This window comes from Anomaloglossus baeobatrachus, chromosome 2, assembly GCF_048569485.1.
Source record: "Anomaloglossus baeobatrachus isolate aAnoBae1 chromosome 2, aAnoBae1.hap1, whole genome shotgun sequence".
Taxonomy (NCBI): domain Eukaryota; kingdom Metazoa; phylum Chordata; class Amphibia; order Anura; family Aromobatidae; genus Anomaloglossus; species Anomaloglossus baeobatrachus.
The window spans coordinates 785,563,435-785,590,710 of NC_134354.1; the positions used below are offsets into that span (position 1 = coordinate 785,563,435).

General features: G+C 46.2%; 2 protein-coding genes across 2 annotated transcripts in view; one reads left to right on the forward strand and one right to left on the reverse strand.

Annotated features, from left to right (window-relative positions):
* The first annotated feature begins 8,544 nt into the window (after positions 1-8,544).
* LOC142290748 (heat shock 70 kDa protein-like) lies at positions 8,545-10,806 on the forward strand. Its single transcript, XM_075334741.1, has one exon. The coding sequence runs from the start codon at positions 8,692-8,694 to the stop codon at positions 10,621-10,623; it is 1,932 nt and encodes a 643-aa protein (XP_075190856.1). The 5' UTR covers positions 8,545-8,691; the 3' UTR covers positions 10,624-10,806.
* Positions 10,807-21,711: 10,905 nt separating this feature from the next.
* Positions 21,712-27,276, reverse strand: part of FAM168A (family with sequence similarity 168 member A) — a 41,116-nt gene continuing 35,551 nt past the window's right edge. Inside the window, exons 7-8 of the mRNA XM_075334742.1 lie at positions 27,141-27,271; positions 21,712-22,146 (exon numbers count right to left, since the gene is read on the reverse strand). Coding sequence (XP_075190857.1) covers positions 27,159-27,271 — 113 coding nt within the window. The 3' untranslated portion in view covers positions 21,712-22,146; positions 27,141-27,158. The remainder of the gene's footprint in view (positions 22,147-27,140; positions 27,272-27,276) is intronic.

A 27,276-nucleotide genomic window follows, 5' to 3' on the forward strand; every position in this document is an offset into this window, starting at 1 on the left:
CTGATTGGCCGCTGGGTTCGCCATGGCCCCGCCCCCCCACACGGATTGGCCTCTCGCCCCGGCACCCTGCAGGCATTGGCAACTCGCCCACGCCACGCCCCGCCCCCCTCACGCAATAGACGTTAGCTCTCGCCCCCACCCCCACCCCCCCTCACCCCCCGCCCCCCTCACGCAATAGACGTTAGCTCTCGCCCCCCCCCCCCCCCACCCTCCCTGCATTGCCCGAACTGACACGAATCCCAGGTGAGTACTGTACTCCCCCCCCCTTTCCCCCCTCACCAACGGGAGCCCACATCAGCGTACGCCGCCGCCGTATGCTGGTGTTGCCTCCCGTGCGAGCGGGGGACGTGTTGCGCTGGTAACCATGCTTGCATAGTTACCAGTAAATAAAGGTCCTGCAGCGGCGCGACTTCCACACGCACAAACATAACAGCACACACACACGCATACACACACACATCAGATCGCACTCACTCTCACACACACCTCACACACACCTCACACACACATCGCATCCACATACTCACAGCATCCGGCGATATCGCTTGCTTCTCGGCCTCGATACTGTGCTGTGTGATCTTCCAGGACCTGACGGAGGATCACATGGCCAGAGGCATGTGGTATGTCCGGATGTTGTGAGTATCAGCGCGTATGTGCGATATCGTCAGTGTCTGTGTGTGTGAGTGTATGCGATCGGGTGTGTGTGAGTGTATGCGATCGGGTGTGTGTGAGTGTATGCGATCGGGTGTGTGTGAGTGGATGCGATCGGGTGTGTGTGAGTGGATGCGATCGGGTGTGTGTGAGTGTATGCGATCGGGTGTGTGTGAGTGTATGCGATCGGGTGTGTGTGAGTGTATGCGATCGGGTGTGTGTGAGTGTATGCGATCGGGTGTGTGTGAGTGTATGCGATCGGGTGTGTGTGAGTGGATGCGATCGGGTGTGTGTGAGTGGATGCGATCGGGTGTGTGTGAGTGGATGCGATCGGGTGTGTGAGTGTCGGCAGAGGAGCACGGCGTGCTGGAGGAGGCTGGGAGCAGAGAGGCTGATCATGGGGAAGGCTGGGAGGAGAGAGGCTGATGATGGGGGAGGCTGGGAGGGGGAGGCTGATGCTGGGGGAGGCTGGGACGAGGGAAGCTGATGCTGGTGGAGGCTGATGCTTGGGGAGGCTGATGCTGGGGGAGGCTGGAAGGATAGAGGCTAATGCTGGTGGAGGCTGATGCTTGGGGAGGCTGATGCTGGGGGAGACTGGGAGGGGAAGGCTGATGCTGAGGGAGGCTCGGAGGAAGGAGGCTGGGAGGAGAGAGGCTGATCCTGGGGAAGGCTGGGAACGGGAGGAGATGGAGCACGATGGGGGGTGCGCAGCATAGGGGATGGAGCACGATGGGGAGTGCGCTGCATGGGGGATGGAGCACGATGGGGAGTGCGCTGCATGGGGGATGGAGCACGTTTGGGAGTGCGCACCTCCCCCCAAAACACACACACACACACACACACACACACGCGCGCGCACTGCACAACACACCACACACCACACACCACACATCACACACACACACACACTGGGAACCACAAACAACTGCCCTACACAGACACCCACACACACAGACAACGCTGCGCACACACAGCACCCAACACACAAACACCGCGGCACACACAAATATACGCACATACCGCACAACACACACATTGCACAAAACATACCTCCCCCCAAAACACACCACACACACACAAACCGCGCAACACACACACAACGCTACAGACACACAGCGCTCCACAAACAACGCAACACACATACAACACCGCTCTCACCCCCCGTCACACCCAGACAACACCCAGAACATGTACAGCCCCTACACAAACACTTGGTAACTACACACAACAACATCTATATATATATATATATATATATATATATATATATATAACAAAAATCATACATGAACTACACAATACGTAAATTCTAGAATACCCGATGCGTAGAATCGGGCCACCTTCTAGTATTTAATATTTTGTGTGACTTCCATGAGCTTGAAGGACTGCTTCCATGCGGTATGATTCATACAATTTATTGATGAAGTCATTAGGAATAGTAAAGAATGCAGTCTTACATGCCTCCCAGAGTTCATCTATATTCTTTGGTTTTGTCTTCCAAGCTTCCTCTTTCATCCTTACCCCAAACATGCTCAATGCTGTTCATGTCTGGTGGCTGGGCTGGCCAGTCCTTGAGCACCTTGATCTTCTTTGCCAGTGTGACGCCCTGGCCGGGCCAGGTAGTCACAAATAGGGCCCCGCACAACACCTTTCCCTCACAGGTGACATCAGCCAACCTTTTAAACCCTAGTCACCCCCCTAAGGGCTTAATAGACACAAAAGGGGGCAGAACCAGGCGGTTGGAAGATGCCCACCTAGGAGTTTTAGACAGCTCGGGTCGGGGGAAAAAAAAGCAGATTCTGTTAGAGTTCAAGGAGAGTGGAGGTCAGGCCTGTGTCTCAGGCCTGAAGGAAAACTGACAGGTACCAGGGTAGGAGCCCTGGTGCCTTTGGCTAGGAGGCAGACGGTGGTCTCCGTCTGCAGGAGCCGGGAAGACGGCTCGGTGGAACCGAGGTGGACTGGGACAAGGTTGTAGCCCGCCTGTACCGACCCGGGGAACCGACTCGGAAACCGGAGCACAAAGGGGGGTACTCAGACCCTGAAGCTAGTTCCAGAAGCGACTGGAACTGGTTAATTAACTGATTGAGGCCAGGACTAAAGGTCCTGTCCCACCCAAAGTCCCTAATAGAAGGCAACAGCCCACCGAGGGGGATAAAAGGCCACCGCCATGGCTCAGAGATCCCACGGGCTAGCGTCTGAGGGCAAGGGCTCCTTTGTTGTCAACCAGCCGGGAGCAGACTCCTGAAGTTGCAAGCACAGGCAGTCCACCATTCTAAACAGGTGCAGGAGAAAGACAGAGACCACCAGCCGGGTGGGGGAACCAGAACGCAGCCGGCTGCGGGCACCGACCACCATCACCTTGGTTTACCAGAGACTCGTGTATTTTCTTAATAGTGAGTACACCAGCACCCTGCGGCCGCCCAACTCCCTGCACCGCCACCCCAACGGGTCCCGGGGCCACCATCCCTGCCCACGGAGGGGTTAACAACTTGCTGCACAACATCTCCCCCGGGTGCCCTGTAACTGCAGCGGTGGTGTCCAATATCACCACATACCATGTGTGGCGTCACAAACTTAGTACGGGCCAGCCCGTACATATACGTCCACCAACCACCAAATTCCCCCCTTTCATTCGGAGTGTCCGCGGTATCCCCTGGGTCCGGAGACCCTCGAGCCACCCACCGGAAGGTCCGGACCCAAACAGCGGCAGGCTGCTGGCACGGGGGCGGCACACCAGGAGGAACTTTGTTGTAGAGATGGATGGATGGATGACATGGAGCACCATCCTGCTGCATAATTTGACCCCTTAAATGATTGGGAATGTAAGAGGTAGCTAATACTTCTTGATATTTTAGGCTATTGATATTGCCTTCCACCTTGCAAATGTTTCGCACCCCCTCATACTGAATGTAACCCCAGACCATGATCTTTCCACCACCAAACTTAACTGTTTTCTGGATCCATACGGGCTCTAGTAAGTCTCCTGCAGTATTTGCGGTGGCTGTGGTGTAATTCAACTGAAGATTCATCAGAGAAATCCACCTTCTGCCACTTTTCCAGCGTCCATCTGTTTAGCAGGCTGTGGGACTTGGCAAATACCACACGGTTTTTTAATTGCCTTTTGTTTAGTGTTGGCTTCTGGGCACTGATTCGACCATGGAGGCCATTTCGAGACAGAATCCTACAAACTGTTCTAGATGACACAGGGACTTGAGGTGACCAGGCCTTTTGGAGCTCTGCTGTAGTGGAAGAGGAGCTGGCTTTGGATTTTCTAACCAACAAACGTTCCTCCTGAGTAGTTGTCTTGCGGGGTCTGTGGACCTGAACTTGTCAAAAACATCTCCAGTCTCTTCAAATCTTTTTTTTAATTCTTTGTACTTGACGCTGAGACACATTAAAGGTGCCAGCCACCTCTGCAGTGGATCTAGTCTTCAGCCTCTTGATAATCAAGGCTTTGGTCGCAGGGTGGATTTTTGGCATGTTGTCAGAGGTCAAGTTGCAGTTCAAGTGAAGGTCTGGGGTGCTGGGTTTCTTTTTATGCACAGCCAGGATGTAAACTAGGATTGGGTGCATTATATGACAAGGCGATAAAATGTTTGTCTTGCCAAAATATGACCTTTCTGTGTTCATTAAATGATCAATATTTCAGATTTGCAGCAACTTTATTTTCATAACCTAAACCAAATTTGGGAGGGTTTTAGCTTTCAAAAGAGTAATTTATAAAACCAATGGATGAATTTAAAGTCAGGTTATAAGCTTTTATTTACATAACATGGATAAGCGACAGAACTTCTGTCAGGGAGTGTATAAAGCACTTAGGCCACTTTCACACATCCACAATCCATTGGCCGTACGGCTCCTGACCTGAGTATATAAGATATATGTGTAATATATGGCTGATCCCTATGGGAATGGGTCACACATTTCTCTATATATTGATGCAATGCAGCCATTCTCTTATTAGTTTTATAGTTTATGTATTTTTGTATTTCTTTTCTATGTACATTTCCTGGCTCCGCACACCCACCTGCTATAAGTTCATTGTATTAATTGCTTTTCAGACACCTGAGGAAGGCTGATCGCAGCTGAAACGCATTGTGGTTTTGACATATTTTAATTCTGGGGGGGGGTTCATCTTTTTGATACATCAACTCACATTCACCATCTGAATTTTTTTCTATTATGTTTGGGGGATCTCAGCCCCCAGACCCTTTAACTTTATAACATATTATTATTATTATTATTATTTATTATTATAGCGCCATTTATTCCATGGCGCTTTACAAGTGAAAGAGGGTATACGTACAACAATCATTAACAGTACAAGACAGACTGGTATAGGAGGAGAGAGGACCCTGCCCGCGAGGGCTCACAGTCTACAGGGAATGGGTGATGGTACAATAGGTGAGGACAGAGCTGGTTGCGCAGTGGTCTACTGGGCTGAGGGCTATTGTAGGTTGTAGGCTTATACGTCTGTTCTTCTCTGAAACTTCGCAGATACCACTGTCCGGCACTGGCTGCATGGTTTCAGCCACACGTCTGATAGCTGCTGCCCATAAATCTGTCCAGTTCCCTTTAAATAAAACATTATGTGATGAAATTAATACAAATTTCCACTGGAGATTGTTCTGTTCTGATCTGGGACATCCACGTTCTATTGAAAAAAAACCCTCAGTTTTCTAGGAATTTGCTATTTTCATGATTCATAATGCACTGATGAGGGGGGAAAACCCCGAAATACGTCTCTGCAGATGCGGCTTCTGGTGCGGCTTTTGCGCTTTTACTGCAAGTCATATGGCAAAGCCCTTTTAACCCGTTATGGATTGGGTGCTTAATCTTTTTTATTTTTCCATCCACATAGCCTTATCAGGGCTTATTTTTTGCAGAACGACTTTTAGTTTTGAATTACATCATTCATTCACTGCATTGGAAAACAGAAAAAAAACTTCCAAATGAAATGGTAAAAAAAAAAATGCAATCCTTTCATAATGTGAAAAAAGACCAATAAATATAATTTTGCAGATTAGTATGATTACCGCAATACCAAACCTGCATTGATGTTTCTGTCTCCCTATCCCGTTTCTGCTTTACACAAGAAGAAATTTTACAGAATCGTGAAACTTTCCATTAGGAGAATTGATTGTAAGCAAAACTATCTGCTGCCCCCTAGAGGACATGTGGAGGATAACCACAGAGCTGAATATGGGAATAAGTAATTTTATGATAATGTGGTATATTAATACCCACATCATTCTGGATCAATAGAATTTAGAGAATTGTTTTGGCACTAAAAAATTAAAAAATTATTTATTTAGAAGGTGGAAGTTGCTGTTGGTGGCACAGTCTGATCAAAATCCATTATTTTTACTTGTGGTTCAATTAAAAGGAAGGAAGAAAAAAAGTATTTGTTCAATGTCACTATATCTGGAGTCAGTTCTTGCACTTAGCCCAGGCTGTACCGTTTGTTGGGGGTTTTTTTCACATGTCCAGGTCTCCCTTCAGGCAGAAAATACATTGTGGACAGTTTTTAAGCAGTGGCCCAGACCCTTTACCGCCCAGGTAAATTTCCATTTTCATTTTTTCCTTCTTCCAAGAGCAGTATGTTTTTTATTTTTCCATCCACATAGACATATAAGGGCTTGATTTTTTTGCAGAACGAGTTGTACTATTGAATAACGCCATTCATGTTCATGTGATGTGCAGAAAAGCAGAAAAACAATTCCATGTTCAGCAAAATTGCAAACAAAAATGATACAGCGCAATTCTGCAATTGTTTTTTCGGTACTTTTATTTACAACATTAATTTTACAATAAAAATGACCTGGAAATATGATTTTCAAGGTCACTACAATTACACAGATACCAAACATGCAGTTTTAGAGTATTTTTTTTAGAGGCAGATGATGGCTGGATAACATGGACATCATCTGCCGGAAAAAATGCAGGCTCTCAGGCAGGGAGCCGGAAGACGGTGAAAATGTACATCCTAAGTCAGGAAGGGGTTAAACCATTGTGGTTCTGTTTCTATAACGTCCATACATCATACATTTGTTTCCTTTGTGTGACAGATCCAGTGTTTTAGCTTCTAACAGAAATAGCCATTATTGCATTTGTCAGGTATTTTTGCTTTGTTTTTGGTGCATTTTGACCTTTATTATTTGCACCTCATTCTTCTTCTATTTTGCGCCACTCATTAAACTCTATTTTATGTCTTTGCCTCTTTATTATTTTTTTTTTTTGTTCAGCATTGCAGGTGTGGTTTGCGTTCAACATCAATTTACAACTTTTTAAAAAGTCACAAAATAACTTTCTGGAGTGATTCCCTGAAATTTATTGCGCAAATTTAGCCACATTTTAGCGCAGTATTCAACAATACGAAAAAAAGTCATAAGAGGACACAGATTATAGGGTATTTTTCATTTGCCTAAAATTCATATTAACCATGAAAATGACAACGAATCCCACAAAACAAAAAAGGAAAAGTTACTTGAAAAAATAAAAACACAAATGATGAATCCTAAGCATATTTGTAAAGCCGGGTGGCCACCAATATGGCTGCATAACTTCTCACACTGGAGTCGTCACCCAGCTTTCCTGCGCTTGTGAACGGCGAATCCGTCTAACAACACTGCAATATGGAAAGGTGGTATAAAGTAGGGTAGAAGATTTGAGGTTAAAGGGGTTTTCTGATACTTTTGAAAGTTTGCAGAGGATGGGGATTCCTTGTGAAAGAAAATAGCCATAATTACGTGACTCAACTCAGCGCGGTCTCTTCAACTGGATCGGAAGTGATAACGTCTTTTCCATCAGTCACTTGAGGACACTGTTTGGCTGCAGCGGTCTGCTGATCACACCAGAGAACGTGACATCCGGTCCATCAGTCACTAGAGGTGCAGGGTGGAGATGATCAGAGCAGTGGAGCTGAAGGGTCGGGACGGTGAAATTCCAAATCTTGGTTCCGTTTTTCTTTTATAAGGTTTTCTACCCTCTATGTCAACTTTCAAAAAAATATGGACAATCCCTTTAAGTAGTCCATGAACAAGAAAACTTTTATGAAGTACTAATGGTGGGCTAACGAGTTGTCACATTATTAATTTTCTTCATATGTAACATTCATTGGTGACGGTCATACAAAACAAATGTGTGTGTGTGTATATATATCTATCTCAATCAGTATAGATATATATACACAGACATGCTGGGACTAGTGGTTCTCCTCGATGGTGACCATACCTGAGGATGTTCTCATCAGAGCTTTCTCATTATAAATGTACGACCTCAATCTATCCCAATTATACAGCAGCCTCCCCCTCCGTTGTGTGGTGGTTTCTTCTCACTGATAAACATTCCAATCTCTGCACGGACTGTTCCATTATGAAAATGGGGGTCTGAACTCCTGTGTCGATTGTTTATTGTGGGAAAGCTACAACGAACGCTCTCATAAATCTACAGGGAGTCAGAAGAGGCGGAAACACCGGGACCGAGGGCGGAGCGGCGGGGTAATCACTGTCACCGCAGAGATACATTACCGGCAGATGCATTTTATCTCTAGTACGCCTGAGAAGCTGCTAGAAACACCGAGAACCCGTCAGCCAATAGCAGCTTCTAGAAACTTCCCGCCCAGTGACGTCACATCAACAGCAAATCTAATTGGTCAGGACGTTCCAGTTCTGGAAGCAGCTGGAAGAGTCTTGAGTGACGACATCTCCAGAGCTCGACTGTGATTGGCTGACTGCACGGGAAGAATCAGGAATGTTCAGGAAGGTTTCTATGGACACGGAGCTGCGTGTGGAATGGAGAGTGCTGATTGGCTGTTACCTCAGAGGCCGGAATGCGGCTGACAGTATAAATACACATGACAGAAGCTCGTCAGGCAGATCTCGGCTGAGGAAAGAATCCAGACGCTGGAGGCAGCGAGGAGAACAGAGGCTGACAGACCCCGCAGCGCCTGACACCAGAGCAGAGGAAAGAGCAGAAGCTCCACACCAGACCCAGCAGGAGAAGCCATTCAGAACTTCTACTTCGCACACATCTACCATCATGTCTGCCAAGCGAGTTGCAGTCGGCATTGACCTGGGCACCACCTATTCCTGCGTTGGCGTCTTTCAGCATGGCAAAGTGGAGATCATCGCCAACGACCAGGGAAACCGCACCACCCCAAGTTACGTGGCCTTCACCGACACCGAGAGACTGATCGGCGATGCAGCCAAGAACCAGGTGGCCATGAACCCACAGAACACCGTCTTCGATGCCAAGAGACTGATTGGCCGTAAGTTTGACGACTCTGTGGTGCAGTCTGACATGAAGCACTGGCCGTTCACGGTGGTGAGCGATGGAGGAAAACCTAAAGTGACTGTGGACTACAAAGGGGAACAAAAGACTTTTTCTCCTGAGGAAATCTCCTCCATGGTTCTGCTAAAGATGAAGGAGACGGCCGAGGCTTATCTGGGTCATCCAGTGAAGGACGCTGTTATTACCGTCCCGGCCTATTTCAATGATTCCCAACGGCAAGCCACGAAAGACGCGGGAGTCATTGCTGGATTAAATGTGCTGAGAATCATCAATGAGCCCACAGCAGCCGCCATCGCTTATGGGTTGGACAAGGGCAGTCGTGGAGAGCACAACGTTCTGATTTTCGACTTGGGAGGGGGCACCTTCGATGTCTCCATTCTAACCATTGATGATGGTGTCTTTGAGGTAAAAGCCACAGCTGGTGACACCCATCTGGGAGGAGAGGACTTTGATAACCGTATGGTCAATCACTTTGTGGAGGAATTCAAACGCAAGCACAAGAAGGACATCAGCCAGAATAAGAGAGCACTGAGAAGGCTCAGGACAGCCTGTGAGAGAGCAAAGAGAACCCTGTCCTCCAGCAGCCAGGCCAGCATCGAGATTGACTCTCTGTATGAGGGCATTGACTTCTACACCTCCATCACCAGAGCTCGCTTTGAGGAGCTGTGTTCAGACCTCTTTAGAGGTACCCTGGATCCAGTAGAAAAGGCCCTCAGAGATGCCAAAATGGACAAATCTCAAATTCATGATATAGTCTTGGTTGGAGGATCAACACGCATCCCCAAAGTGCAGAAGCTACTTCAAGACTTCTTTAATGGGAAAGAGCTGAACAAGAGCATCAACCCTGATGAGGCTGTTGCCTATGGAGCTGCCGTGCAAGCTGCCATATTAACTGGTGATAAGTCTGAGAAGGTCCAGGATCTGCTTCTTCTGGATGTAGCACCACTCTCCCTTGGCCTAGAAACAGCCGGAGGAGTAATGACCGTTCTGATCAAACGAAACACAACTATCCCAACTAAGCAGACACAAACCTTCACCACTTATTCTGACAACCAGCCAGGAGTCCTCATCCAGGTGTATGAGGGTGAGAGAGCAATGACCAAGGACAATAATCTTCTAGGCAAGTTTGAATTAAGCGGAATACCACCAGCCCCACGTGGAGTGCCACAGATTGAAGTGACTTTTGACATTGATGCCAATGGTATTCTCAATGTATCTGCCATGGACAAAAGCTCTGGAAAACAGAACAAAATCACAATAACCAATGACAAGGGCAGACTGAGCAAAGAGGAGATCGAGAAGATGGTGCAAGAGGCAGACAGGTATAAGGCTGATGATGACACCCAAAGAGAGCAGATTGCTGCAAAGAATTCCCTGGAGGCTTATGTCTTCAATATGAAGAGTGCAGTGGAAGAGGATAATGTGAAGGACAAGATAAGTCCTGGAGATAAAACGAGCATTGTGGAGAAGTGTAATGAGACCCTAGCATGGCTGGACAAGAACCAGTTGGCTGAGAAAGAGGAGTGTGGCCATCAACAGAAAGAACTGGAGAAGGTGTGCAATCCCATCATCACCAAACTGTACCAAGGGGCAGCCACAAGTGGGATGCCAGGTGCCAGCTGCAGTGCCCAAGCAAGAACGGGCAGCAATACAGGCCCCGTTATTGAAGAGGTGGATTAAAGGCAGTGGTATAAAGATGAGCTAATAAATGGACTGTGTGTAATATGGACTGTAATATATTGTACTATGAAGTGATTTTCTTGAATATGTGACCTGTACAGGAAGTGCATTTTTATGTTACTAAAGTCAATTTTTATAGTGGTCATTATGTTTCATTACCAGAATAAAACATTTTTAATGAAATTTGTTTATTTCCATCATTGGTAGACAAAAGGGATTGTCCGGGATTTTAAGGGCGAGTGCACATTATCAGCGTTAGGCCTCTTTCATAAGTCAGTATTTTGCATCAGTGTTTCATCAGTATTTGGATGCCAAAACTAGGAGTGGAACTTACAGAGAACTATAATTGACAGACTGAAACCTGTTCCACATTTTGGAGATACTCCTGGTTTTGGCATCCAAATACTGATGAAACACTGATGCAAAATACTGGTGTGTGAAAGAGGTCTTAGCACCGTTTTGGACGTAGCATGTAAAGTACAAGCACAGTGGATAGGCTTTATTATAGTGTCATTTACTCCATGTGCTGTACATGTGATTTATACAATCCCATGCCCACTGTGCTTCTTTTAGATGCTCCGTAAACTGACACATGGCACAGCTTTCCGAGTCCATGCGGAGATGTGAGTGTTCTCAGCGCGAGAACAGCAAAAATACATAGTAACCTCGATCGTATGCACAGGCAGCACGTTCTCCTGCACAGGACACTAGTGTCAGAAAAAACACGCCTATCCAGAAAGCTCTCCCGTCCAGATCATATGTGCGTAACTAACCATTGATACTCTAGCCTTAAGATTGGTTCCCAATACTGCCCCAAAACTACTTAGTTGTGTAACTGGGCAGCTCCACAACTAAAATGTTTCAGGGGAGGCACCGGAAAAAGCTGATCAGCAGGGGGTGCCGGAAGTCACCCCCTCACTGATCAGACATTGGTGACCTACCCTAAGGGGTACTTTACACGCTGCGACATCGCTGCCGAAATATCGTCGGGGTCACGTCGTTAGTGACGCACATCCGGCGCCGGTAGCGACATCACAGCGTGTATAACAAATGAGCGACGATCAACGAGCGCAAAAACGTGCAAAATCGTTGCTCGTTGACACGTCGTTCATTTCCATAATATCGGTGCTGCGGCAGCACACATCTCTGTCGTTCCAGCAGCGTCACACACAAACATCTCCTTACCTGCGTCTACCGGAAAAGAAGGAAGGAGGTGGGTGGCATGTTCCGGCCGCTCATCTCATCTCCCCTCCTTTTCTATTGGGCGGCGGTTCAGTGACGCTAAACGAACCGCCCACTTAAAAAGGCGGCGGTTCGCCGGTCACAGCGACGTCGCAGAGCAGGTATGTGCGTGTGACGCTGCAGTAGCGATAATGTTCGCTACGGCAGCGGTCACCACATATCGTGCCACCGACAGAGGCGGGTGATGTCGCAACGTGTAAAGCACCCCTAAGGCTAGCTCATCAAGGTTAAAAGTCTTGTAAAACTTTTTCAAGATGCTTTCTCTCAGTCTGATCCCATGTATAGGTTCGGATGCTGCTTATTATGATGAAAAGTCCCTTTTGTTGGCACTAGGGTTAAATCAACAATGCTGGGGAGACGTGTCTCTTATGGTGCAGAAATACGGCTTTTAAAGGGTATAGCATGTTTAGCACTCTTGGCATTGTGTTGCATAACAAAATATAAACATGGAGACTGAACTATAGGATTAAGGGTATGTGCGCATGTGTGCTTTTTTCATGCTTTTACACTGCGTCCTGCATCCCCAGCACAATCTATGAAGATTGTGCAAATTCCATCCGCACATTGCGTTTTAGAACGCAGCGTTTCGGCTGCTGAAATATTTTGCCAAAAACGATGCATTCTAAAAAGCAACATGTCACTTCTTTTGTGCGTTCAATGCTTTTCCCACTGTCTATGGCAGAGCAAGCATCCAGAATGCATGAATTCCGCATGCACAATGCTTTCAAAACGCAGCTTTTCGGCTGCGTTTGAAACGCACATGCAGGGACTAAAAAAAAAACTGCGTAACAGAACGCAGAGACGTGCGCACATACCCTAACAATCGTTTGGTTTATATCAGATAACGTAAGAAGGCATTAAACAGGCTTCAATCGATTTGTTATAAGTTTATATTGTCAAAAACTGTATTATACGGAGTGATCAGGCTGCAATTCCTGGCCCGATCTAGAGCCTCCTGACCTGAACTAACAGTCTCGTAAGCATAGATGGGGCTGTTCGCTCTTTTAAGGAGACAAGAGGTCTGTATAAGACTGAGCCCTCGCGGGAAGGGTCCGCTCTCCTCCTGTAGACTGAGCCCTCGTGGGCAGGGTCCTCTCTCCTCCTGTAGACTGTGAGCCCTCGCGGGAAGGGTCCTCTCTCCTCCTGTAGACACTGAGCCATCGTGGGCAGGGTCCTCTCTCCTCCTGTAGACACTGAGCCATCGTGGGCAGGGTCCTCTCTCCTCCTGTAGACACTGAGCCCTCGTGGGCAGGGTCCTCTCTCCTCCTGTAGACTGTGAGCCCTCGCGGGCAGGGTCCTCTCTCCTCCTGTAGACTGTGAGCCCTCGCGGGAAGGGTCCTCTCTCCTCCTGTAGACACTGAGCCCTCGTGGGCAGGGTCCTCTCTCCTCCTGTACCTGTCTGTGCCTTGTATTGTTTATGATTAGTGTACTTGTCCCAATTATGTATAGCCCTTTTTACATTTAAAGCACCATGGAATAAATGGCACTAATAATAATAATAATGTACTAAGCACCCACCGTACTCCTGTGTGCTCCAGTTCTCAGTTTGGTGGAAGCCCCATAGCAATAGCCCAGTAAACCCTCCCAAAAATCAGACCCCGTATAGGACTACGCACAATTTGCAGACTGTTATTGAACATGTAAATAATCCAGATTTAATTTTATGGAAACATTTTAATAGTTATTGAATGTTCTACATCTTACAGTAAATATCATACAGTTACAAACTCTTGGCTTAAATGTTTCAGGGAGATCTAGAAATGATCCGTAAAATAACAAAACAGTTTAACACTTCATATTCACAAACAAGAAGTGATGGGCCTTCGTAATTCCTCGTAGTGAGCAGCCAGTCCTAAAAACTTGGAAGACTTTTTGCTTAAAATTTATTTCATCCCACCTAATAAATCTGAAAAAGAAATCCAAGCTGTAATGTAATTTTTATTAAAAAAAAAAAAAAAAAAAAAAAAATTTGCAATATTAAACGAAGCGGCCCAGGATTAGAGAAACATGGCAGCTGCAAAACAACATAATCGAAAAATGTGTGGTCGCAGTTTCTCCATTAATTCTGCCCTGTTTTTCTAATCAAGGCCATTTAAAAAAAAAAAAAAGGAAAACTTGAAGGGTTATAGTCAGGATTAGGAAAACATGGCTGCCCTCTAAAAAAAAAAGTGCAGTACAGTAGGTTGTATTTGGTATTGCAACGCTGTTCTATTTTTGCAAGAGCAGCCATATTTTTTGGGTTATTTTTTTAGGAAGATTGTGATAAATAAATCGCCATTATCACCACAAGGACAAGTTCTATACTTAGTCCTTGCGGCCTTCATACAAGTAAATAAAAGTCCTTAAAATTGTTTAAGCTCTCAACTAATAAAAAAAAAAATAAAATAAAATATATTTTTATTTTTTGAAAAAAAGTGATATTTCTTTGCTCCCGCCCGGAAACAAGAAAGCCCCCAGTCTTGCCTTCTGAAATGATCTGTAACCACAAAATTTCCTCTAGATAAGTTTAATAAACATCAACTGTTCAAACGAAAACTTAAATAACACTTATTGGTAAAAATTAAAAAAAAAAAGTGTCATAAATTACTTAAAAACAGAAAAAAAATTAATAAAAAAAATACTAACTGCTCATTAAAATACAAGAGAAAATACTCATCATACAAGCCGATGAAGTGCTCGTGTGTTCTCCGAGACGCTGACGTTCGGGCCAAGAAAACTATGAATATGCGTATTTCATTCAAGTCCTGCCATTACAGTATGTTTAAAGCAAAGATATATTTTATATTATTATTATTATATATAGATAAGGGCCAGCGTAGTTATGGGATATACATCGTACTGCACAGATATAATACTACTTTGTATTCCCCTTCATATAGAGGTGATGGGTTTAATGTTGATGGAAAGAATCCGTCCTTGCCTTTATTATTTAACATTACAAAGTAAAAAAAAATAAAAAAAAAAAAATATTTCATACTGAAATGTAACGACTACATACGATCAGATTGAACATTATGCAGAAACAGCTTTTTGGGCGCTTTATCATTCAGAGGTGACAATTTACCGGGGTAAATTAAAAAAAAAAAAATAAAAAAAAACATTTTTTTCTGCAATACTCCCCCCAACTCATTGCAAAATTACAATTTCTGTGGCATCAAGGCATAATAGGAAACTGAAGCAACAAATGGAAAATCCCAGGTAGAAGACCACCAGGTTTAGGGCAATTGAAAAATGCATGGAATGGGCAGCACGGTAGCAGTGGTTAGCACTGCAGTCTTGTGGTCCATGAGGTATCGCTTCACGTCCATAGCCTTGTGAGCTTTACACATCATCATAGCATTTCTGTATGCAAGGTGTCGATTCGTATTGAATTGATGATTCCCTACAACTTTGTAATTCACTTTTTTTCTCTATCTTGTTCAGTTTTTGAGATAAAAATGCTAACTCTGTTGTTTTCCACCAGGTGGCGCTATAGGTGGTTTCATTGTGTAGCGCATGGCTACTTTACTATACCTAGACACCACTTCTATGCCTATAGCTGCCGCCGTTCTCAAGTTACTGGCAGTGGACAGGATATGGGTGGACACACTGTATACAACTACCAAAAAGATCTGTATGAAGTGAGCTCCCTCTAGTGGTGTCTACAGGTAGATTGGATTTTACTAGAAGGAGGTCATAGTTTGATAGTTGTATAAATTCACATACAAAGACTTATATGCAGTGAGCGCCCTCTAGTGGTGTCTACTGGTAGATTGGATTTTCCTAGCGGGAGCTCACTGTATGTATTTATACAACAATCATAAAGACCTGTATGACATGAGCTCCCTCTAGTGGTGTCTACAGGTAGATTTTAATAGAGGGATCTCACTGCATGTGAATTTATACAAGTATCGATGACTTGTATGAAGCCAGTTCCCTCTAGTGCGGTTTACAGATAGATTTTACTAGTAGGAGCTCACTGTATGTGAATTTATGCAACTATAAAAAACCTGTATGCAGGGAGCTCCCTCTAGTGGTGTCTACAGGTAGATTGGATTTTACTAGAAGGCGCTCACTGTATGTAAATTTATACAGCTATGAAAGACCTATATGAAATGAGCTCCCTCTAGTGGTGTCTATAGGTGGATTGGATTTTACGATAGTTGTATAAAGTCACATACACTGAGCTCCCTATCGTAAAATCCAATCCACCTATCTACACCACTAGAGGGAGCTCATTACATAGTTACATAGTTACTTAGGTTAAAAAAAAGCCAAAAAAGTCCATCTAGTTCAACCTTCCTCCACCAGTTCTACATCTTGTCACAAAGTCATTTATAACCAACAATGTTGTGTTCTGAGGAAATCATCCAGCCCTGATATAAAAGCTGTTCTAGTATCTGCCATTACTACCTCTTGTGGTCGGCATTCCACAGTCTGACTGCTCTAACTGTAGAGAACCCTTTCCTATTTAGCTGCTGGAATCTCTTTTCTTCCACTCGCAGTGAGTGCCCCCTGGTCTTTAATATTGTCTTATAGGTCTTTGATAGCTGTATAAATAGTGAGCTCCTCCTAGTAAAATCCAATGTACCATTAGACACCACTAGAGGGAGCTCCCTGCATACAGGTCTTTATGATAGTTGCATAAAGTCACACACAGTGAGCTCCCCATCATAAAAACCTGTATGAAATGAGCTCCCTCTAGTGGTGTCTACAGGTAGATCAGATTTTACTAGAGGGAGCGGATTATATAAATTCACATGCAATCAGCTCCCTCTAGTAAAATCCAATCTACCTGTAGAAACCACGAGAGGGAGCTCCTTTCATACAACTATTGTACAGACCTGTATACAGTGAGCTCCCTCTAGTGGTGTCTACACAAAAATCCAACCTATAACTAAACGATTGGGGGCAAAAGATTTGAAATTCCACATGAGATAACAGAAGGATACGAACGTTAAGGTCTCCATGCACAACATGACCAGAAAAGTGAAGCCATAACAATTTGCAATTTCAGTTTTATTACAATAATTGGTTTCAACTAATATATTTGTTCATAGCCCAATAGGGATCCTTACAGATTAGCACTGGATTGTAAGTAAATGAGTCTAATGGCTGCAGATATACCGCAGTGTACGGGGCCATTACCGATAATGCAAAATTTCAGGGCCACGCTCACTTGTGTAAATACGCCCTTTGCGGTGATATCTGCCTTAAAATACTGACATCCTAGAAGATAAACACTTTCCAATGACATAACATCTACTGCACTGTATAAAACGTTCATCGGGGGGGGGGGGGGTCACATGATCACATTTGTATCAATTTCTGAAGACAACCTATGGGGATTAAGGCCTGTCTCATAAGTCCCTCCCTTGTGACCTATCTCTACCAATCAGCAGAGCTAAAAAGGTAGTTATATGACTCCTAAGTGACAGGAGTCCTATTCTAAGGAGTCCAGGGGGCGGTGCCAACTTTTCATTGATTTTTTTTTTTTTTTTGGGTGATGGCAGAAGGATTCTGAGATTTGAGACCTGATTTAGGCAAAATAAAAACCTTTTGGTTGGTGATATAACTTTCAGGAACCAACATTTCACTCACAAGATCCCATTTATTCTATTTCTTAAAGGAGCCCTACACAATTTCATAGCCTAGAGATGCCTTTTTTTTAATGTTGGGCCCCTTTAAAAGTTTTCAATGAGTCTACAGCAACTTATTTTACTTTTTTGCTACCTACTATGACAAAACACCTTCACTGTCCCCGATTCGACATTCACGGTTCATCATCATCATCGTCATCTGTCCTTCCATAAATGACAGTTTCTACCACTTTCTTCCCCCCAAAACACAGTCCTATAAGTTCTGTTCATTCTGAGCCATGAATAAAATGCCAGAATTGCAGTGAAGACTGACACCGGAAACACAAAGGGATGGGAAGTCGTAACTCTCTATACCTCTGGGTTATGTAGAGTCCTCCGATTAATATTTCCATATTATATACTTTTTTTTATTATTTTTTTATTATTTATTATCGGGGTGTCAACTAAGTTAAAACTCCTGTTTAAATGCAGGAACAACTAATGGAAGAAAGAAAGAAAAAAAAAACCACTTATTTTCTCACATCCACATGAGATATTGCTTTATCCTAATCCCTCGAAATGCATTTTTATAAAGTTTTACAGCGTTTTATAAATCACGTACCTTTTGCAAAAGTTTGTGCGTACGTACAAAGTACCTTTACAGATAGGAGAATATGAACACGTGAATTGCAAGAATTTATTGCTATTAAGTCCATCTGTCCCAATTCCCATAATTATTTCAAACTCCGCCCATGGTCCTCCAAGCCCCTCCCCCGGGTCTTACCATTAAAGCAACAGTGACCCTCTATCGTGAGCACATCTCGCGCATTTATGGCCGGGAACGGCAGCGCTAAAGGGAAGATATCAGCTCTGTAGCCCTGGATGATAAGTTTACACAATACTGAAGAAACAATATTTCCAACGACTCCTCCACTGATGAAGGTCTTTAAGAAAAACGTTGGCTTTTTTGAAAATTAATTACTAGCCTTATTATTAATTACTAATTATTATTTACCGATCCACAATTTTAGTGACCTCAAGAGCGGAAAATATGGGTCTGAAGAAAAAGACCGGATATACAGAAGGATCAGTAAATCAAAGTCACAGGATTGGTGATAAATCTATAAATTGCTGGGGGTCCACTAATCCCAAGAATGAGGGTTGCAAAAGTCCCCTCTGTCAATGAAGAGGTAGTGCGACCACCATTCCCATAGACTGTGAAAAAAAAGCAGTGGTCGCACATGCTCACTACCTTTCTATACACTAGGAAACATTTGGAAACAAAACAAGCAAAAAGGAGGGGGTTCACAAAGATTAAAATCACAGGATTGGTGATAAATCTATAAAATCACTGGGGGTCCACTAATCCGGAGAATGAGGGTCCCAAAAGTCCTCTCTTTGTCAATGAAGAGGTAGTGAACATGTGCGGCCACCATTCCCATAGACGGAAAAAACAGCAGCGGTCGCACATGCTCATTACCTTTCTATATACTAGGAAACAAAAATAAGAAAAAAGGAGGGGGGGTCCACAAAGATTAAAGTCACAGTATTGGTTATAAATCGCTGGGGGTCCACTAATCATGGAAATGAGGGTCCCAAAAGTCCTCTGTCAATGAAGAGGCAGTGAGAGCATGTGCGGCCACTATTGCCATAGACTTGGAAAACAGCAGCGGTCGCACATGCTCATTACCTTTCTATACACTAGGAAACATTCGGAAACAAAACAAGAAAAAAGGAGGGGGAGGGGTCACAAAGATTAAAGCTGGTGTCACACATAACGACGACGACAACGACGTCGCTGCTACGTCACCATTTTCTGTGACGTTGCAGCGACGTCCCGTCGCTGTGTGTGACATCCAGCAACGACCTGGCCCCTGCTGTGAGGTCGCCGGTCGTTGCTGAATGTCCAGCTTCATTTTTTGGTCGTCACTCTCCCGCTGTGACACACACATCGCTGTGTGTGACAGCGAGAGAGCGACGAAATGAAGCGATCAGGAGCCGGCACTGGCAGCTGCGGTAAGCTGTAACCAGCGTAAACATCGGGTAACCAAGGGAAGACCTTTCCCTAGTTACCCGATGTTTACGCTGGTTACCAGCCTCCGCTCTTGCTGCCAGCGCCGGCTCCTGCACTGTGACATGTGGCTGCAGTACGCATCGGGTAATTAACCCGATGTATACTGTAGCAAGGAGAGCAAGGAGCCAGCGCTAAGCAGTGCGCGCGGCTCCCTGCTCTCTGCACTGTGACATGTAGCTGCAGCACACATCGGGTTAATTAACCCGATGTGTGCTGCAGGAGAGCAAGGAGCCAGCGCTAAGCGCGGCTCCCTGCTCTCTGCACTGTGACATGTAGCTGCAGCACACATCGGGTTAATTAACCCGATGTGTGCTGCAGGAGAGCAAGGAGCCAGCGCTAAGCGCGGCTCCCTGCTCTCTGAACTGTGACATGTAGCTGCAGCACACATCGGGTTAATTAACCCGATGTGTGCTGCAGGAGAGCAAGGAGCCAGCGCTAAGCGCGGCTCCCTGCTCTCTGAACTGTGACATGTAGCTGCAGCACACATCGGGTTAATTAACCCGATGTGTGCTGCAGGAGAGCAAGGAGCCAGCGCTAAGCGCGGATCCCTGCTCTCTGAACATGTAGCACAGCGACCTTATGATCGCTGCTTCTGCTGTGTTTGACAGCTAAGCAGCGATCATAACAGCGACTTACAAGGTCGCTGTTACGTCACCGAAAATGGTGACGTAACAGCGACGTCGTTGTCGCTGTCGTTTAGTGTGACACCAGCTTAAAGGCAAAGGATTGGTGATAAATCTATAAAATCGCAGGGGGTCCACTAATCCTGAGAATGAGGGTCCCAAAAGTCCTCTCTGTCAATGAAGCGGCAGTGAGCATGTGCGACCACCATTCCCATAGACAAGGAAAAAAAGCAGTGGTGGCACATATGCTCATTACCGTTCTATACACTAGGAAACATTCGGAAACAAAAAAAGAAAAAAAGGAGGGGGGGGTGTCACAAAGATTAAAGTGATAGTTCCCCTTGTGAAAGAGCAATACAGAATACGTGTAACGTATTCTACATGAGTAGTAACATTACCTTTCTATACACAAGTGAATTTGGAAACAAAATAATAAAAAAGGAGGGGGTCTGAAAAATAAATGTTGGAAACCAAATACAAAAAAAAGGAGGGGGTCACAAAGATAAAAGTGATATTTCCCCTTGTAAAAGAGGAATACAGAATACGTGTAACTTATTCTAAATGGATAGTAACATGGGCTTCAACAATTTAGCTAAATTTTCCTTTATTCACTAATATTCCCCCCCCACAATAAAAAGTAAGTAAATGTCTTAGTTGTTTATTTGTGCAATTTTCAACGTCTACATATTTTCTTCCAAATCCAGGTAATACTGTCTGTGCATGGGGAGAGGGGAGGAGGCAGAGGTAAATATTGGGGATTATTGGTCTGCAGTCAGGAAACTGTTAATGATGCGGCAAAGACTAAGGCTTTTGTATATTTTGCATATCTGCTGCGGAGGCAAATATCAAAATGTAAGATGGAGTAACCACATCCTAACCGGACTCGTCGAGTCCAATAATGTGGGAAGGGTTCTTATCGGAAAAAGCGTCTTCCCCTGACGCGCTGCCGATGGCTGGTGGAGCGCTAACTGTTGATGACTAAATAATCTTCGATGCCTAAACACACATGCAAACTTGGTATTGTTCTATCTACAGAACACTCAGGCTTTCTACTGTAACACTGTCTCACAAATACAACATGTCATAACTAGAGTAAAACCGTGACCGCGAGCGGCCCCTGGCACCGACTGCAATCGCCAGATGGCGGGTACATAGTAGTGGAGGTGTATTTGTGATTGTCTGGTTGCCCAGCTCATTTGTGGTAGTGTAGAGGTCTCTCTACAGCGATAATATACATATAAAATATGTATATTTTACGCTTTAATAGGAGAGAAAAAAAAACAAAAAAAAAAACCAAAACGATGAAATAACCGACACGAAGGTGTTTTGTGCTTTTACAGAAACCGGTGGCTATTATACAACTTATTATAATACCGATAGTTTTCCCAACGTGAAAAACTAGTATAGCAGCCTTGAAAGTTAAAAACCACAAAAAAAAAAAAATAGAAATTTAAAAAAAAAACAAAAAAAAAAAACAACTAATTGCAGTTTTCCTATGACAACCACACGACAAAAAAAACAAAAAAAACAAAAAAAAACCAAATTGTTCTAAATGCTGTTTTGAGACAATTATAACTCTTGGAAGACACCATTTGTTTTTTTTGTTTTAGTTTTAAACTTTATGAAAAGGATTCTGGGAGGAGAAAAAAAACTAAAATAATGAAAAACGAAAAACATCTAGTGTTGCAACTTCATAAAATAACGATCGTACAATAATGGTGAAAGCAGAGGAATCTGTGAGCGTCAGATATACGGCGGCCGCGGAGGAGGCGCGGGCTCTGCGCTCGGTGGTGGTGGAGTGACGCATGGGAAACCAAAGAGGTTACAGAAAGGGGAAAAAAAAAAAAAAAAAAAAAAAGCAGCTTTTAAAAATAAAAAAAAAAATACTAAAAAGAATATTTAAAGTGACCGTTGCACTTTCGTGTTTCGTTGTTTTGTTCTTGTAGACAAACTTGGTGCCGTCGGCTGGATGTTCCAGCACCGATGTAAGACTCGAGCAGTTTGCATACAACGTTTTACTCCAGACCTGCGGAAGACAAGCAAAGGCGTTACACCACCGGTTACATCAGTGACCATTCCAGCAAAGGTTCACAAAGAAGTAGTGCTAATTCCAGCTACAACCTCAATTCCAAAAAAGTTGGCACGCTGTGAAATGTATAGAAAACAATAATGCGTTGATCTGGAAATCTCTTACTGCGCAAAACAGATCAGAAGCTGAATGTTGGAGACTCTCATTTCACTTGAATAAAATTAACTAAATTTAGAAATTGGCTATCTGTAGAAGCCGGCATTACCCGGACAGTAACCAAGTCACACTCACCACTGAATCATATTAACTGATACATAAAGCTTCTTATACTAACAATGTCCGTCGTTGCCTATAGCAACCACTCACAGCTCCTTGATAAGTAACAAAATAGAAGCATACCTGTGATTGGTTGCTATAGAACACCTGATAAATATCCAGGGCAACTGTCACAACAGCCAATATACTACCGCACACATCCAAACAGTCAGTGTCTGTGTGTGTCTCCCCCCCCCCCCCAGTGTCTGTGTGTGTCTCCCCCCCCCCCCAGTGTCTGTGTGTGTCTCCCCCCCCCCCAGTGTCTGTGTGTGTCTCCCCCCCCCCCCCAGTGTCTGTGTGTGTCTTCCCCCCCAGTGTCTGTGTGTCTCTTCCCCCCCCCCCAGTGTCTGTGTGTCTCTCCCCCCCCCAGTGTCTGTGTGTCTCTCCCCCCCCAGTGTCTGTGTGTCTCTCCCCCCCCAGTGTCTGTGTGTCTCCCCCCCTTTCCGTCTCCCCCCCCCAGTGTCTGTGCGTCTCTCCCCCCCCCAGTGTCTGTGCGTCTCTCCCCCCCCCAGTGTCTGTGCGTCTCTCCCCCCCCCAGTGTCTGTGCGTCTCTCCCCCCCCCAGTGTCTGTGCGTCTCTCCCCCCCCAGTGTCTGTGCGTCTCTCCCCCCCCAGTGTCTGTGCGTCTCTCCCCCCCCAGTGTCTGTGCGTCTCTCCCCCCCCAGTGTCTGTGCGTCTCTCCCCCCCCAGTGTCTGTGCGTCTCTCCCCCCCCAGTGTCTGTGCGTCTCTCCCCCCCCAGTGTCTGTGCGTCTCCCCCCCCCCAGTGTCTGTGCGTCTCCCCCCCCCAGTGTCTGTGCGTCTCTCCCCCCCCCCAGTGTCTGTGCGTCTCTCCCCCCCCCAGTGTCTGTGCGTCTCTCCCCCCCCAGTGTCTGTGCGTCTCTCCCCCCCCAGTGTCTGTGCGTCTCTCCCCCCCCAGTGTCTGTGCGTCTCTCCCCCCCCAGTGTCTGTGCGTCTCTCCCCCCCCAGTGTCTGTGCGTCTCTCCCCCCCCAGTGTCTGTGCGTCTCCCCCCCCCCAGTGTCTGTGCGTCTCCCCCCCCCCAGTGTCTGTGGTCTCTCCCCCCCCAGTGTCTGTGCGTCTCCCCCCCCAGTGTCTGTGCGTCTCCCCCCCCCCAGTGTCTGTGCGTCTCTCCCCCCCCAGTGTCTGTGTGTCTCTCCCCCCCCAGTGTCTGTGTGTCTCTCCCCCCCCAGTGTCTGTGTCTCTCCCCCCCTTTCCGTCTCCCCCCCCCCAGTGTCTGTGCGTCTCTCCCCCCCCCAGTGTCTGTGCGTCTCTCCCCCCCCCAGTGTCTGTGCGTCTCTCCCCCCCCCCAGTGTCTGTGCGTCTCTCCCCCCCCAGTGTCTGTGCGTCTCTCCCCCCCCAGTGTCTGTGCGTCTCTCCCCCCCCAGTGTCTGTGCGTCTCTCCCCCCCCAGTGTCTGTGCGTCTCTCCCCCCCCAGTGTCTGTGCGTCTCCCCGCCCCCAGTGTCTGTGCGTCTCCCCCCCCCCAGTGTCTGTGCGTCTCCCCCCCCCCAGTGTCTGTGGTCTCTCCCCCCCCCAGTGTCTGTGCGTCTCCCCCCCCAGTGTCTGTGCGTCTCCCCCCCCCCAGTGTCTGTGCGTCTCTCCCCCCCCAGTGTCTGTGTGTCTCTCCCCCCCCAGTGTCTGTGTGTCTCTCCCCCCCCAGTGTCTGTGTCTCTCCCCCCCTTTCCGTCTCCCCCCCCCCAGTGTCTGTGCGTCTCTCCCCCCCCCAGTGTCTGTGCGTCTCTCCCCCCCCCAGTGTCTGTGCGTCTCTCCCCCCCCCAGTGTCTGTGCGTCTCTCCCCCCCCCCCCGTGTCTGTGCGTCTCTCCCCCCCCCAGTGTCTGTGCGTCTCTCCCCCCCCCAGTGTCTGTGCGTCTCCCCCCCCCAGTGTCTGTGCGTCTCCCCCCCCCCCCAGTGTCTGTGCGTCTCTCCCCCCCCCCAGTGTCTGTGCGTCTCTCCCCCCCCCCAGTGTCTGTGCGTCTCTTCCCCCCAGTGTCTGTGCGTCTCTTCCCCAGTGTCTGTGCGTCTCTTCCCCCCTCCAGTGTCTGTGCGTCTCTTCCCCCCCCCAGTGTCTGTGCGTCTCTCCCCCCCCCAGTGTCTGTGCGTCTCTCCCCCCCCCCAGTGCATCCCCCCCAGTGCGTCTCGCCTCTCCTCCCCCCACACAGTGCGTCTCTCCCCCCGTGTGTGTCCCCCCCCCCGTGCGTCTGTGTGTCTCTCCGCCCCCAGTTCTGTGTCCCCCCCCCGGTAAATAACTAAACCGCAGGGTTATTTCCCCTCAAAACATAATTAATGACATTCCCTGAGTCAAATGAAGTGACTAAGCAAAATTTCGTGATTGTAAATGCGACTGTGCAGATTCCTTTAGCGGGGACACACACACACACACACACTTATATATTAGATGGCAGCACCATCTCAAAGCTGGGAAAGTAAATGTTACAAACAGAAAAACAGCTGCAGGGTCCATTTTCAACTAGTCACATGACTGTGTATAAATAGACAGAGAGGCAGAGTTTCTCAGAAGCAAAGATGGTCAGAAGTCACCTGTCAATCTGAACAACTGTGGCTAAAAACTAGTGAACTTTTTTGTTTTAAAAAAGTTCCATGTAAAATTGCAAAGACTATGGATATCACACCATCTACTGTACATAATATCAAAAGAGCCAGACTCTGGATAAAAAGACAAGGCCAGGCTCAGTATTAGATGCTTGTGATCTCCGGGCCCTCAGGCAGCACTACATTAAATACAACCATGATTCAGTCATTCAAATCACTACATGGGCTCCCGAAAAGTTCCAAAAATCATTGTGTGTAATCACAGGTCTCTCTGCAATCCACAAGTACAAGTTACAGCTCCATCATGTAATGTAAAAGCTGAATATCAGCACAATCTAGAAACAATGTCGTCTTCTGAGGGCCAAAGCTCATTTATAATAAACGGAGGTCAAATAGACAACTATTCTGTGGTCTGATGAATCAAAATGTGAAATTCTTTATGAAAAGTCTGGATGCCATGTCCTGCGGGTCAGAAGTAGAGGGACCACGCGGCTTGTTATCGAGAAGAGGGACCATCCAGCTTGTTATCGAGGAGAGGGACCATTCAGCTTGTTATCGAGGAGAGGGACCATCCAGCTTGTTATCGAGGAGAGGGACCATCCAGCTTGTTATCGAGGAGAGGGACCATCCAGCTTGTTATCGAGGAGAGGGACCATCCAGCTTGTTATCGAGGAGAGGGACCATCAGCTTGTTATCGAGGAGAGGGACCATCAGCTTGTTATCGAGGAGAGGGACCATCCAGCTTGTTATCGAGAAGAGGGACCATCCGGCTTGTTATCGAGAAGAGGGACCAACCAAGCTTGCTATCGAGAAGAGGGAACATCCAAGCTTGCTATCAAGGAGAGGGACCATCCAAGCTTGCTATCAAGGAGAGGGACCATCCAAGCTTGCTATCAAGGAGAGGGACCATCCAAGCTTGCTATCGAGGAGAGGGACCATCCAGGCTTGCTATCGAGGAGAGGGAACATCCAAGCTTGCTATCAAGGAGAGGGAACATCCAAGCTTGCTATCAAGGAGAGGGAACATCCAAGCTTGCTATCGAGGAGAGGGAATATCCAGCTTATCGAGACGAGTGAACATCCAGCTTGTTATCAAGGAGAGGGAACATCCAGCTAATTATCAGTGCACAGTTCTGCATCTCTGATGTATGGTGGGCATTACTGCCTATGGAGGGGGCAGATTACACCTGAAAGGCACATCAATGCTGAACATGATATGGATCTACTAGAACATCTGCTTCATCCAGACAACTTCTATTTCAGGGAGGACAGTGTATATTTCAGTATTTCAGCATGTCAATGCTCAACCACATACTACTCCTATCACAACACAGCTTCCGAGAAAAGGCGTTCGGGGGATAATCTGGCCACCCGCAGTCCAGACCTGTCGCCTATAGAAAACATTTGGTGCGTTATGAAACACAAAGTACAACAAAGGCCCCAAACTGTGGAGCAGCGAGAATCAGACAAAAAGGGGACAACGTTCCTCTCCCAAAACTCCAGCAATTGCCTCCTCATCTCCCAAACATTTGTACAGTGTTGAAAACAGAGACATTACACAACTGATTGACACGGCCCGAACACAACTTTTTTTTTTTTTAAAGACGTGTTCCTGCCAATTTCTATGTTCAACTTCTGATCTGTCCAATATAATGAGTGTAAACCTGTGAGTCCTCTAATGGAGACTCCTCTGCCGCGTACCACATCCTTTCCTTCTAGCTACCATCTGATTATATCAGTGTGATGAAGTAGAGGTATAGCATAGGAAAGAAATGCTGTCAGCCCGGAGCAGAAGGCAATCTGGAACTGAACACTTTTGGATGTATTTCCTAAGCAGCAGCACAGCCGGCTATGCACAGGAGGAGCACAGACTTTACAGCAGCAAAGTGGTAAGGCGTTTTAATTGAAGTTAGTTACACAATCACTCAATTTTTACATAAATAAAATAAATAAATCATGTCAGAGGTGTCCATAACCAGTAAGGTTCAATAAGCAATAGTTAATGTCTTAAGTGAGAGATCCACAACATTCTTCATAAAAACAAGAAATGTAACATGAAGGAGAGTCGGGCTGATCCTCAGGAGTCCCCCTGACATCATTAATGATCGGCGCGAAGGCTCCAGTACTTACATGGACAGGCCGGCGGGTTTACCAGTGAGGGGGTACATAGCTGTATGCTGGGGTCCCTTGGGCTCTGTATGTTGGCACAGAGACGGGGTGTGCTCCTATGGCAGTGTGTTGAGGTGTGGTCAACAACGTACCTAAT

Bases quoted from the DNA above. Each gene is read 5' to 3' on its own strand.
- LOC142290748 (XM_075334741.1), top strand. From the start codon at position 8,692: ATGTCTGCCAAGCGAGTTGCAGTCGGCATTGACCTGGGCACCACCTAT.